This window comes from Temnothorax longispinosus, chromosome 10, assembly GCF_030848805.1.
Source record: "Temnothorax longispinosus isolate EJ_2023e chromosome 10, Tlon_JGU_v1, whole genome shotgun sequence".
Classification (NCBI taxonomy): Eukaryota; Metazoa; Arthropoda; class Insecta; order Hymenoptera; family Formicidae; genus Temnothorax; species Temnothorax longispinosus.
Genome location: NC_092367.1, coordinates 18356994 through 18368667, shown reverse-complemented (window position 1 = coordinate 18368667; position 11674 = coordinate 18356994). Strand labels below are relative to the sequence as shown.

The window sequence follows — 11674 nt, the reverse complement described above, 5'->3', positions numbered from 1 at the left end:
GAGGGAGAGAGAACGAGTAATAAAATTGAAAGATTCGGTAAAAGACAATCAGCCGATGCCTCAATCTCTCGAAAAGGTAGGCGCGCGTCACCATAAAATCACTCCGGTGCCACCCTCGCGTAGGGGGCAACCCCCCTTCTGCGTTCGCACGCTCGTACGTACGTCGCGGAGACGTTCACGCGTGTCAGGAGTACGGAAGGGGGAACGTTTGCAAGAGAGGAAGAGAGAAAGGGAGATAGAGGGAGGAGCAGGGGGGTGCGATCACGATAAAGTTCACACAGGAATCGTACGCGGCACGCGCTCGCATGATTATCGGCGCCTGGGAACGGAGCTGACTAATCGTATCGTTAACTTTTCAGCGGAGATCGACCGGGCGCGATTACGCGACATGAAATGCAGAAAGTAAATTGAAAAACCATTCTGGGAAAAGTTGATTCGAAACGCGCGTGAACATGTTTCGAGAAACCCGTAAAAAGAAGTAAAATCCGTTACACAATTTTATTCTTAGCGTTCCTTAATTAAAATTAATCTAAAAAATATAGCGAGAGCTCTCACGTTTCTCACGTTTTTATCTTTCATCTCTTAATATAAATTTTTCTTTAATATAAACTCGTTTACTTTTATGCATGTATCTAAAAGGAAACTTAATAAATGCGATCGAAAATGCTTCTCGATATCGTGGAGATTCGCAAAGCTTTTATCCCAACATTTTAAAATTAAAACAGAGTATTATAGAGAGTATTTTAAAATTGTTACAATGTGTGTTGCGCATGCAACAACATTTTCGCTCTTGCAATTATGCACGACGCAAAGAAGTTCCGAAAAATATCGATCTCTCCGTTGGATTACACACGCGAATCAGTTTCCCGAGAAACCGCATATCGTAAACAGAGATTAATGCAGATTAACATCGCGCTACGGCTACGTCTTGCAGATCGTTCCCTTATTTCCCGGGCCGATTGCATGCCGGGCGAGCGATGAAAACGGCGCGACGATGATCGCAGCGGGTATCGCGAGACGTGCTGCACACCGCGTCGCGTGCACACACGTCCAGCACACGTCATCACGCGATCAAGGGCGCGAGACGAGGTAAAAAGAAAGAGAGAGAGAAGGAGAGAGAAAGAGAACGAGAGGAAGGGAGGAATGCACAAAGTGGATCGCGTGCCCGTTTTTTTTTTTTTTTGCGCCTCGCACCACCGATCGGCCATTCTTCGTCGCCCCGAGCTCACGAGAGCCCACCCTACGGATAGTCCTTATTCCGTATTATGTAATATCTTCCTGCGCGCGGATCCGCCGTGCCTTTTAATGCCTCCTCCCTCCTGGACAGGAGGAGCGCGAGAGGACACCCGGTTCCCATAGGTATCGCGTGATCGCGCGCTCCCCTGGCTGGAATTTTATAAAGGGATGATGTAAATCCAAATGTCGACTCTCTGTCGGGAGCTGGATCCTCGCCGAAGATCCTCTTTGGATTATCTTATTTAAAAATTGACGCGCTTCGAAATTTTAGCTTATTAAATATCTTTCGACTCGACTCAGCAATTTATGTACCTATACGTTTGTGCAGTTTGCCGCTACGACTTATATTTTGGCTCTCGAACGAAAGGAAAGGGTCGATTTAAATAGAGTCCATCTAATATCACTTCCGCGAAATCTCGCGCGATTTATCTTTGACTTTATAAATGAGACTTATTCGTGATGGCGGCGCGTTCTCTGCATTGCAGGCAATTTGGTTGAGCTCGATAGAGCGCGGAAAATCGATACCTGAAGATTTAAAGCATTCGTCCCTATCTAAAAAAAAAAGAAAAAGGTCCGACTCGAGAAAGAGAACGGGGACGCTGCCTGTGTGAGTCATCCGGTACCCATTAAGCGCCGCGCAGGTTACGATATCAATGACTTACATCGTTCCGTATTACGGGCCGTGAGTAGGGCCAAAGTATCCGTCCTCGTACTTCCGGTCCGCACGCGACTTCTGCACGTGAAGACACGTGGCGCAAATCGAGGTGTTTGCGTACACCCATGCGCGGCACAAGAAGCGCACACGCGCGTGTCCGCGTTACTCTTTTCGAGGGAACAGGAGGAACGTGCCCGTCTATGCAGTCCTCGATATTCGTACGTTTCTTTTTTCCATTGCGTAGAATCGCTTATTTGCGCCGCACGCGTTAACTCCGTTACAGCCGAGGACGCGAAGTTACACCTGACATTACCGGAACGCGCGCCTGGGAAACGGGAAGCAGGTATATTTAGGAACCTTTCCGCCGACGAAAAGAATTCTATTTATTATGAGACAATTTAAAAGACACCAGATTTATACACGCTAACGAATTTTTAAAAAATATTCCGCGTTTCGCAATTTCGGAGACGATCGCCTCCGAGCGGGCGGAAAGCCCGGTGCTTTCTATCGGCAAATATTTATTCATAATTTCGTTTCAATCATGCATATATACGCGCGCTGATGTCGAGTGGATTTAGCCGCTGGTCAGTCCATCTTCTGGACAAACAACGCGCCGCGCGGGAGGGAGTAAGGACACCTCCGTCCCAACGTCATATACAAAACGCGCACACGCGGAGCGGTGGTCCCCATGCGTAAAGCAAACACGCATAAAATTACGTATTCGTGGCTCTCGTCACCAGTCGGCGAGCGGGCGGATGTATTCTTAGAAAAACACGAGGCACGATTGATACGAGAGATGGACCGCCGCGATATATATATTTGCCCGGCCGTGGTCGACCGCGATTGCAACAATATTAGAATTTCCGCAACATCGCCCGAAGTTCTCTTTCTCTCTCCTTTTCTCTCGTTTCCATTTTTCCCCTTGCAATTATTTATCGAGGGAGAATGACGCAGAAAAATCCGTAATATTTTGTTCTACTGATTTTTACGAATGCTTGTAATTGGGTTTACTATATACACTTTTCTTACTTCACGTAATTTTTTAAACATCTTCTTCGCAAGATGCAATGAAAAAAAAATAGAAGGTTTGTCTTTCGATGTAAAAATGTTTAACGAAGTTTGAAACGTTTTAAAATAAATTATTATTTTTCATACTATATAGAAACATTCTAGTTATGCTAATTGTTATCTCTGAAAACTCCATCGCTTTTAACAATCATATCTAATATTTTCCTGGAAATTCCCAGAAATCCAACCAGTCTCCGGATGACTTGATGATAATCCCAAACAAAGTTATATCAAATACTATTATGAATACACCTCGAACTATACAGATAGAAGAATATTTACAATTTATAATAAAATGTATAATAAAGTTTTAAGTTTATAATACTTTCTACAATTGTGAGGCGTCACATTGATGTGACGACCGCTTTAACGCAGCCCGTTACGCGACTCTCTCAACTGTTCCGCAATTTGCGCGTCTCGCGGAAACGAAGCGCACCGGATGGACCAGTTTTCTGGCGGACAAAAGTTAACGACGTGCTCGACCGAAGCAGTGGTCAGTCACTCCCCCGATCGACCGGCAACTTGACCGGCCACCACCGACAGTTGGCGGCCACCGACAATCGTCCGATAATTGGCAGACATTGTCCCGCGCACGCGGCCCCGACTAGAAGCGAGGCGGAGGACCGTCGTCGTAACGCTTTACGATTTGTGTTGATCGCCGCCCGCGATCGTGACGCGGACCGATCGGAAATATGAATTTATCACCGATCACGTTACGGCGGCGATGACGGTCGAGCCCGAGGTATCGATTATGAGGCGTTTGCATTATTCGCGGCCCGCTCGTTCCTCCCGATGTTTGCCCTCGTAAATCTGCCGCGATGACTGGATGTTGCGCCGCCGCACGCCGCAACAAGGTCGTGAAATAAGGAAAACTTGGGCAGGGATGATTATAGTGGGAATTACACGTCGCGCGTATGTCCCTTATTTCACGAACTTATCGCGTTAATCCTGCACGCACTAATAACGGACGCTTCAATCACGTTTTTTTTTGTCAGTTGCAGCTCCTTATTCAATATATTATTTATTATAGATTAAGAAATGTGTATTATTTATATAAATAAATAAAATTTTTATATAAATCATTTATTCTGTTTTATTATTATATTTTCGATTTATTTCTTTTGTCCCCGTTTCCATTGCGCGCTAAGTATACTTACTACAAAATTTAAAGTTATAAGCCGAAGAACTTAATTTCTTTCTCGTGCATGCAAAGGATACAAATAGACATCTACAAAAAGGATTTTTCCTTCGATTGATTTACCAATAAATTTTTACAGTTAAACCTCCTCGATTAATTTCATTTAGTCGAATCGACACGCGGATAATAAGATTGTACAACACGAACGAGATATCTTTGTTTCCCAATTAAGGGCACATAGGGCGGCAGGATTCTCCCGATTTCGTCGAATCACGACGTCCAGCACCATCTGTGTCCCTTGCGCCCTTTGAAGGATTGATCTGCCACCGGCAAGTCACATTCACACTTAACATTAAATTAATCGGTTTCGATTATCGCGCTATTGATTTTGCGATTTCTAAATCGAGATATATCCCCCTAATTCCTCGTGCCTAGCGTTTGCAGCAATCAAATTCAAATAAATTAAAGCTTTTTTGACGAAAGCTCACATTTTACGTAAGTTATATTTGCTGTCGTGGAATATGTACCGGAGTACTTGACGCGAAGTCACTTTAATATGTCTTACCAGAGGTACACTGTTAAATTCGTAGTGTCTAATTATGCATACTCATTGTGAGTTATTTTTAACCATATAGATCGCCTACTTAATATGTCGTTAATTTCACTAAACCAATATTAATTTAACTAAACCAATGGAGTTGAAATAATTTTGCTTTGTGTTAAAATAATAATTTTTGACACACACGGTAGTTGAAAATAACATGTTATTCAACTCAAAGTATTGGTTTAAATTTCATTTTCTAATATTTAACAGTGTACCGTACGCGAAATTTCTTTTTCCAAAGCGGATTCACGGTCCATTTGCTACAATTCCCCCGAGTTCCCGTCGAAATAAGAAAAACGCGCGCGATTTCCGTTGAAAAAAAAAAAGCGCGTTTGGGGAAAGTAACTCTGTACTCACGAGCGGCGCTCGGTTGAATTTAAATGCGCGCACCCTTAAAATTACATCCCCATTTGAAAGTCGCCACCCCAGTCGTCATGGCGATTCGCCGCGGTCCAAGGCGGTTCAATTGCGGGACAAGTGCGCGCGGCGCGATGTATACGTACGCTCGTATATTAAACAATTTTTTCGGCCGCGGTTTTAAAAGGCGACAGCTGTCAGTCCCGGCTTGACAGACCGAAACTGCAATGCGCAAACCGGACACGAGCGGTTCATTAAGCGGAGAACTACCCCGATTTTTTTTTTTCAACGTGTTACAATAAGACCTTGGCGAACAGTCGTGTAAACGTATGAGAGATTCACAAGTGGCATTTCGAGTTTCAGACCGAAACGAACGTTCAAAGAAAATTTATCCACGCGATACGTATATTATTATTCTATTCCTATGTTATAATTAATTTTAATTACAATTAATTATAATTAATTAAATTAACGTCATTAATTAAATTATTTTATTTTATTATTATTATTATTACATTATATCATAAATATATTTATTTATTTATTTATCATATTTATATTAGCGTGGAGTATAAAAAGTCTCGATAGAAGAAGCATTACGGTTTTTATGTATTAATCGCTCGTATCAATGTAAATCGCGCGCTGGATGGAAACCGGCGACGGCGCTTCATCGCAATTGCCGCAAAATCCACTCTCTGCGCTTTATCGAAAAACTATACATATATTCTATTTGCGGAATATTTATCTCGCTCTTTTTTTCTCGTTATCGTGATGTGTGTACCTCATCGACGGCGCGAAGTTGCGCGGCACCGCGCGTTTGCGGTGATCAACCTCGGACGATCTGCGTCGGTTCTCCCGGGAGTTCGAGGACGATCGATCATCGTCGGAAATTTTACAATATCACGCGCGGCACACCGCGCGAATTAGGATACATGATCGATGACTTTCCAATCGCCGCGCAGCATTGTTCGGTGCTAAAGGGTCCGCGCGGAGGGCTCGTTACCTTCGTCGTGGCAATTTCCTGACCGGTTTCAAGCGACACGTTATACCTACGCGTTTGCATTACGCGGATGAGATCTGGAGCACGTGAGGCGTATTATCGCGTGGGCCGTATGACGAAAAATAACAACAATCGATCTTCAGGCGAGCATGGCACACGTGCGCGGAGCGTTTAATTGAGGAGAAATTTTTTTCTTTCTAAATTATACTCGTAGGAAATGATTATAGGATGGTTTTACAAGAGCCGACGGCTAATAAAAGAAAAATTCAATAATTCGCGCGTAAGCTAATTGTTGCGGGAAAATGCATTATGCGTTTAGAAAAATTTGTCCTTGTGTTGTCACTGGTGTTGAAACTTTAAGAAGAAATTCAGTTTTTCAATCGAATTCAGATTTCAATTAATGTAATTAATGATTAACACTTTGAGTGCTATGTCATTCATATCTAGGATGATGAATAAATTTCCGTAAAAACCCCGTTTGTGAGTGACGATCTTATTTACTCGATTAAGAATAATTTGACTAAACATTTAAGATATGAAATAAATAATATAAATTTTCTTAAGACATTAAAAAAGCAGTAAAATATTTAAATAATATATTATATTTATTAAGTTTAATGCCGAAACCTGCTTGGCACTCAAAGTGTTAATAAAATAATTAATGTAAGCTTTAAAATTGTGAAAAAATAGACAAATAATAAGAATTGAAAAAGAAAATTAAATATCTTCAAAATCTTGAAATCTCGAAATTATAATTCTTGAAAATATATTGGAACATTTTTAGAATATCTCTGCCGATTATGTTTTCCTTCTACTTTACCGATGTTCGCTGTTCGGCACGTTATCATATTACGATAAAAAATATAATAGTAAAGGCTTTTGATTTGTTTCACACGGAGCACGGAGCCGGGAGCGCTGAATCCATGCGTGAAATAACCTAAAATTTGAAACCGAGGACTTGCCCACGTGCGTTGTATTTGTGTGCATAATCGTTAACTAATTTCCCTTTTCGCGGAGTAAGTTTATATCTCTGTTTATTTAAAAGCCCATAAATATTAACAAAAATAATATTTCCAAATATCGACAAATGTAATTTTAATATAGAAATCCCAGACTGTCGGTAATTTTAGGCTAGAAACTTGTTGATATACACTACAGTAATGTTTTATTATTACAGCAATATGTTACGGGCTTTTAATTGACACTAATAAGCAGAAAGGAGCGAGGAAGTAAAGAGGCGCCGATATGTCGTCCGCGATGGACGATACGGTGAAGCACAAGAGCCACAGGGACCGCAATGCGGGCCGTAAGGCGGAGAAGAAGAAGGCCAAGAAGTCGCACGTTCAGGAACTGTCGGACAAGCAGAAGAATCCGAAAGCGTTCACCTTCCATTCGGCGATTAAAGCGGAGAGGAGGTTCAGGCGGAAGGAGGATATCGAAACAAAGAGGCAGCACATACCTTTAGTCGACAGAACGCCCTTGGAGCCACCGCCGGTCTTGGTGGCTGTGGTAGGACCGCCGAAGGTGGGAAAGTCGCTGGTCATTCAATGCTTGATCAAGAGCTACGTCAGACAGCCGTTGACCAACATACTCGGCCCGGTCACCGTTGTGTCGGGCAAGAAGCGGAGGATCACCTTCATGGAGTGCAACAACGACGTCAACAGCATGATCGACATCGCCAAGGTGGCGGACTTGGTGCTGCTGCTGGTGGACGCCTCCTTCGGATTCGAGATGGAGATATTTGAGTTTCTGAACATATGCCAGGTGCACGGTATGCCCAGAATTATGGGGGTACTCACTCACCTGGATCTGATAAAGAACGCGAGGCAAATGAGGAAGACCAAGAAGACGTTGAAGCATCGGTTCTGGACGGAGGTGTACGCCGGCGCGAAATTGTTCTACCTCTCTGGATTGCTGCACGACGAGTACCTCCGCACGGAGATAAAGAATCTGGCGCGATTTATATCGGTCATGAAATTCAGGCCGTTGAATTGGCGCACCACCCATCCTTACATACTCGCTGATAGATTGGAGGACTTGACGCCACCGGAATTGATCAGGAAGAATCCGAAGGTTGACCGAAATATCAGTTTGTACGGGTATGTATATGAGATAATTGAGTTGTTCTTGAGTTATCTTCAAATTGATTGTATCTGAAACGCATTTTAAAGTTAATCAAAATTTCACCTATCAAAGTCTTCATTATACATTTTAATAAGTGATTGAATTTGCTTCCAGATACGTCAGAGGAATACCTCTGAACAAGGAGACATCCATTCATATACCTGGCTGCGGAGACATGAGGATCAAGGATGTGAACTTTCTGCCGGATCCTTGTCCGCTACCGGAGCAGATTAAGAAGCGAGCCCTAGTGGAGAAGGAACGGTTGATTTATGCACCGTTCTCCGGCGTCGGTGGCATAGTTTACGACAAAGACGCCGTTTACGTGGAGTTGGGTGGCAGCCATTCCTTCAAAGAAGAGGATACAGGCTTAGCTGGCGCTTTAATGGATACGCAGGAGACGCTGGACCAGAAACTGCAGCACAGCGAGCTGAAACTGTTCAGCGACGCCGCGCCGATTAAGTCGCAGGACGTGAACGAAAGTATGGCTCCTTATACGGGCGAATTGGTGACAGAGAATGGAAGAGTTCGACGAAAAGTAATATTTAAAGACGAAGCAGCTGCACAAAATACCTTGAACAAGGATAATGGTGATAATCTAATAGAACATGAAGATGAAGATGACGAAGATGACCAAGATGACAGTGATGATGATAATGACCACAAAATGGATGAAAATGATGACAGTGATAACGATAATGAGTACAAAATGGATGAAAATGACGAAAGTGAATCGAGCGACGAGGAGACTTCGGAAAAATCTAATGAAAAGGGCGTTAAGAGGAAAAACACTGAGGAAGGCAATGTAGAAAAGAAAAAGAAGAGGGACTCGATTAATTCAGCTATCGAAAATGATGTAGATGTCGATGAATCTGAATTAACGAACCATAAGAAGATAGATATTCCTCAAGAAAATGCAGGAGTGTATCATTCCTTGAGTAAAGAATCAGATAAATTGATAAAAAATAAGATCTCAGAAGCACTGAGTTTGTTGGAGGCAACAAAGAAACGTGAAAAGCGTGACATTGATGACGAAAGCTTCGACGAGCTCAGCGACGAAGACTCGCGCGCGGGATTAGAGATGGATGATGCGGATCGGATTAGCGATTTCGAAGACGATGCTTCCGAAAAAGAAGACGAACAAGGAGAAGATGAAGGAGAAGAGAAAGGAGACATCAAGATGGATGAGAGCGAGGAGGAAGTCGCGGATGAATTTAAATGGAGGAGGAATTTAATTGAGAAAGCGAGAGAAGCCTATGTAAATCGCGCGCAAAGCAACAAGAACTTAATGAAGATGGTTTACGGAGTATTCGATAATAGTAACGTGATGGAAGAGAAAGAGGACAAGGAGGAGGAGAAGTTCGGCGAGAATATCGGTGGAATATTCCGCGTGGTACAAGAGCAGCAGAAGCAGAAGGTACTTGAGCGACAATTGCAGAATCAGGAGGAGTCTGTTTTCTTCACGATGGAGAGCCCACGCGATTGGCTGGAAGAGGAGAACAAGGCATTACTGATCAATCGTTTCGTCACGGGCAAGTGGAAGGAATCGGAGGATGCCGAGGAGCTTTTAAAGCTGGATGATGAGGATCTATATGGTGACTTCGAGGACCTAGAGACCGGGGAGAAGCATAAAGCAGAGGACACGGCTCCCAAGGAGTTGTCGGCAGACGAGACGGAGGAGCAGAAGAAGCTCTTGGAAAAGAAAAAGAAGTTGAAAGAGCAATTCGACGCGGAGTATGACAATACGGAAAAGAAAACGTACTACGATGAGCTGAAGGCCGAGGTAGAGAGACAGGCGGGCATTAACAAGTCAGAGTTCGAAGGACTGGACGACGATATTAGGGTCCAGCTGGAGGGCTACCGTCCTGGCATGTACGTGCGCGTGGAAATCGAGGCAGTGCCGTCCGAGCTGATAACGCATCTCGACCCGACGTATCCGATCATCATCGGCGGCCTGTTGCACGGCGAGGAGAACATCGGCTACGTGCAGACGCGGATCAAGAAGCACCGATGGTATTCAAGGATCTTGAAGAGTCGCGACCCGCTTATATTCTCCATAGGCTGGCGTAGATTTCAGTCGCTGCCGATTTACTCCAAACTGGAGGACAATTTGCGTCACCGGATGCTGAAATACACGCCGGAGCACGTGGCGTGCATGGGTCACTTTTGGGGCCCGATCACTCCGCAGGGTACCGGAGTTCTGGCGGTGCAGGACGTCGCGAGCAGAGAACCGGGTTTCCGCATCGCGGCGACCGGTGCGATCGTGGAGTTGGACAAGAGCACGCAGGTGGTGAAGAAGCTCAAGCTCACCGGCGTGCCAATGAAGATCTACCGCAAGACCGCGTTCATCAAGGACATGTTCAACAGCGCGCTCGAGGTCGCCAAGTTCGAAGGTGCCCGAATCAAGACGGTTTCGGGTATTCGTGGTCAAATCAAGAAGGCGGTTGCCAAACCGGAAGGCTGCTTCCGCGCCACGTTCGAGGATAAGATAATGCTGAGCGACATAGTATTTTGCAGGACGTGGTACAAGGTCGACGTGCCGCGCTTCTACAATCCGGTGACATCGCTGCTGTTGCCACCCGCGGAGAAGAATCGATGGCGCGGTATGAAGACTACGGGTCAGCTGAAGCGAGAGATGAATATTCACGCCGAACCCAACAAAGACTCGATATACACGCCGGTTGAGCGAGACGTCAAGGTATTCAGGCCGCTGTTCATCCCACGCAAGTTGCAAAAGGAGCTCCCGTACAGGGACAAGCCTAAACTCGAGCCCATACCGCACTTGCGTAAGCCCAAATTCAAGCAAGGCAGAGTCGCCGTAGTACGCGAGCCCCAAGAAGAGAAGATCGCGCGTATAATGAAGATGATCAGAACGAATTACACGCAAAAACAGAAACAGGCGAAGGAGGCCATGACAAAGAGGATAACGGCGTACCAGGCGAAAATCGCAGAGGAGGAAGCCAAGAAGATGATGAAGCAAAAGCAGGTGAAGAAGGATATCTTTAGGGATCTCAGTAAGCTGGAAAAGAAAAAGAATCGGTGAGGTTTCTGAGACAGGATATGAATATAGATTGAAATATCTTGAAATTGAGAAACTGTACATAATTTTTCCACATACGAATATATAGCCTGAAAATAAATAAATATATATATATATATTTAATCGGAATGTTGAGTTTATTGGAAACGTTTGCACATAAGTTACAATAATTATCATATATTATCGAATATATTAGTCCATACAAAATATAACAATGTTAGCCGCGGCGTTTTTACAATATAGTTTGCGATCCACGCCACGATGTGATAGTATGATGGCCTGTCGAATAATTATCTCCGCCCTGAAATTACATACATCCAGACATTACGGTATCTATTTTAATGCCACTTGTACAATAGCCATTAAATATAATCATGTAAACACTGTAAACAGTTACATAACTCATTAAAAGTAATATATAATAGTATATATAATATGGTTTATAAGCATTTAAT

The 11674-nt window shown here is 43.8% G+C and overlaps 2 protein-coding genes across 3 annotated transcripts in view; one reads left to right on the top strand and one right to left on the bottom strand.

The window, feature by feature from the left end:
- Positions 1 to 6961: 6961 nt before the first annotated feature.
- Positions 6962 to 11646, top strand: LOC139819923 (ribosome biogenesis protein BMS1 homolog). Of its 2 annotated transcripts, none has more exons than XM_071789699.1 (3): positions 6962 to 7074; positions 7236 to 8157; positions 8297 to 11646. In XM_071789699.1, the coding sequence occupies exons 2-3, from the start codon at positions 7304 to 7306 to the stop codon at positions 11220 to 11222; spliced, it is 3780 nt and encodes a 1259-aa protein (XP_071645800.1). In that variant the 5' UTR covers positions 6962 to 7074; positions 7236 to 7303; the 3' UTR covers positions 11223 to 11646. The 2 variants fall into 2 exon arrangements, with proteins under 2 accessions (XP_071645800.1, XP_071645801.1); XM_071789700.1 differs by having other exon boundaries at positions 6993 to 7024.
- Jbug (filamin-type immunoglobulin domains fbug) overlaps positions 11334 to 11674 on the bottom strand; it is a 35632-nt gene continuing 35291 nt past the window's right edge. The window contains exon 40 of the mRNA XM_071789698.1: positions 11334 to 11520. Within this exon, the coding sequence (XP_071645799.1) occupies positions 11452 to 11520 (69 nt within the window). The 3' untranslated portion in view covers positions 11334 to 11451. The remainder of the gene's footprint in view (positions 11521 to 11674) is intronic.

Bases quoted from the DNA above. Each gene is read 5' to 3' on its own strand.
- LOC139819923 (XM_071789699.1), top strand. From the start codon at position 7,304: ATGTCGTCCGCGATGGACGATACGGTGAAGCACAAGAGCCACAGGGAC. The intron at 8,158-8,296 runs GTATGTATATGA...ATTTGCTTCCAG, and splicing joins CGAAATATCAGTTTGTACGG to ATACGTCAGAGGAATACCTC.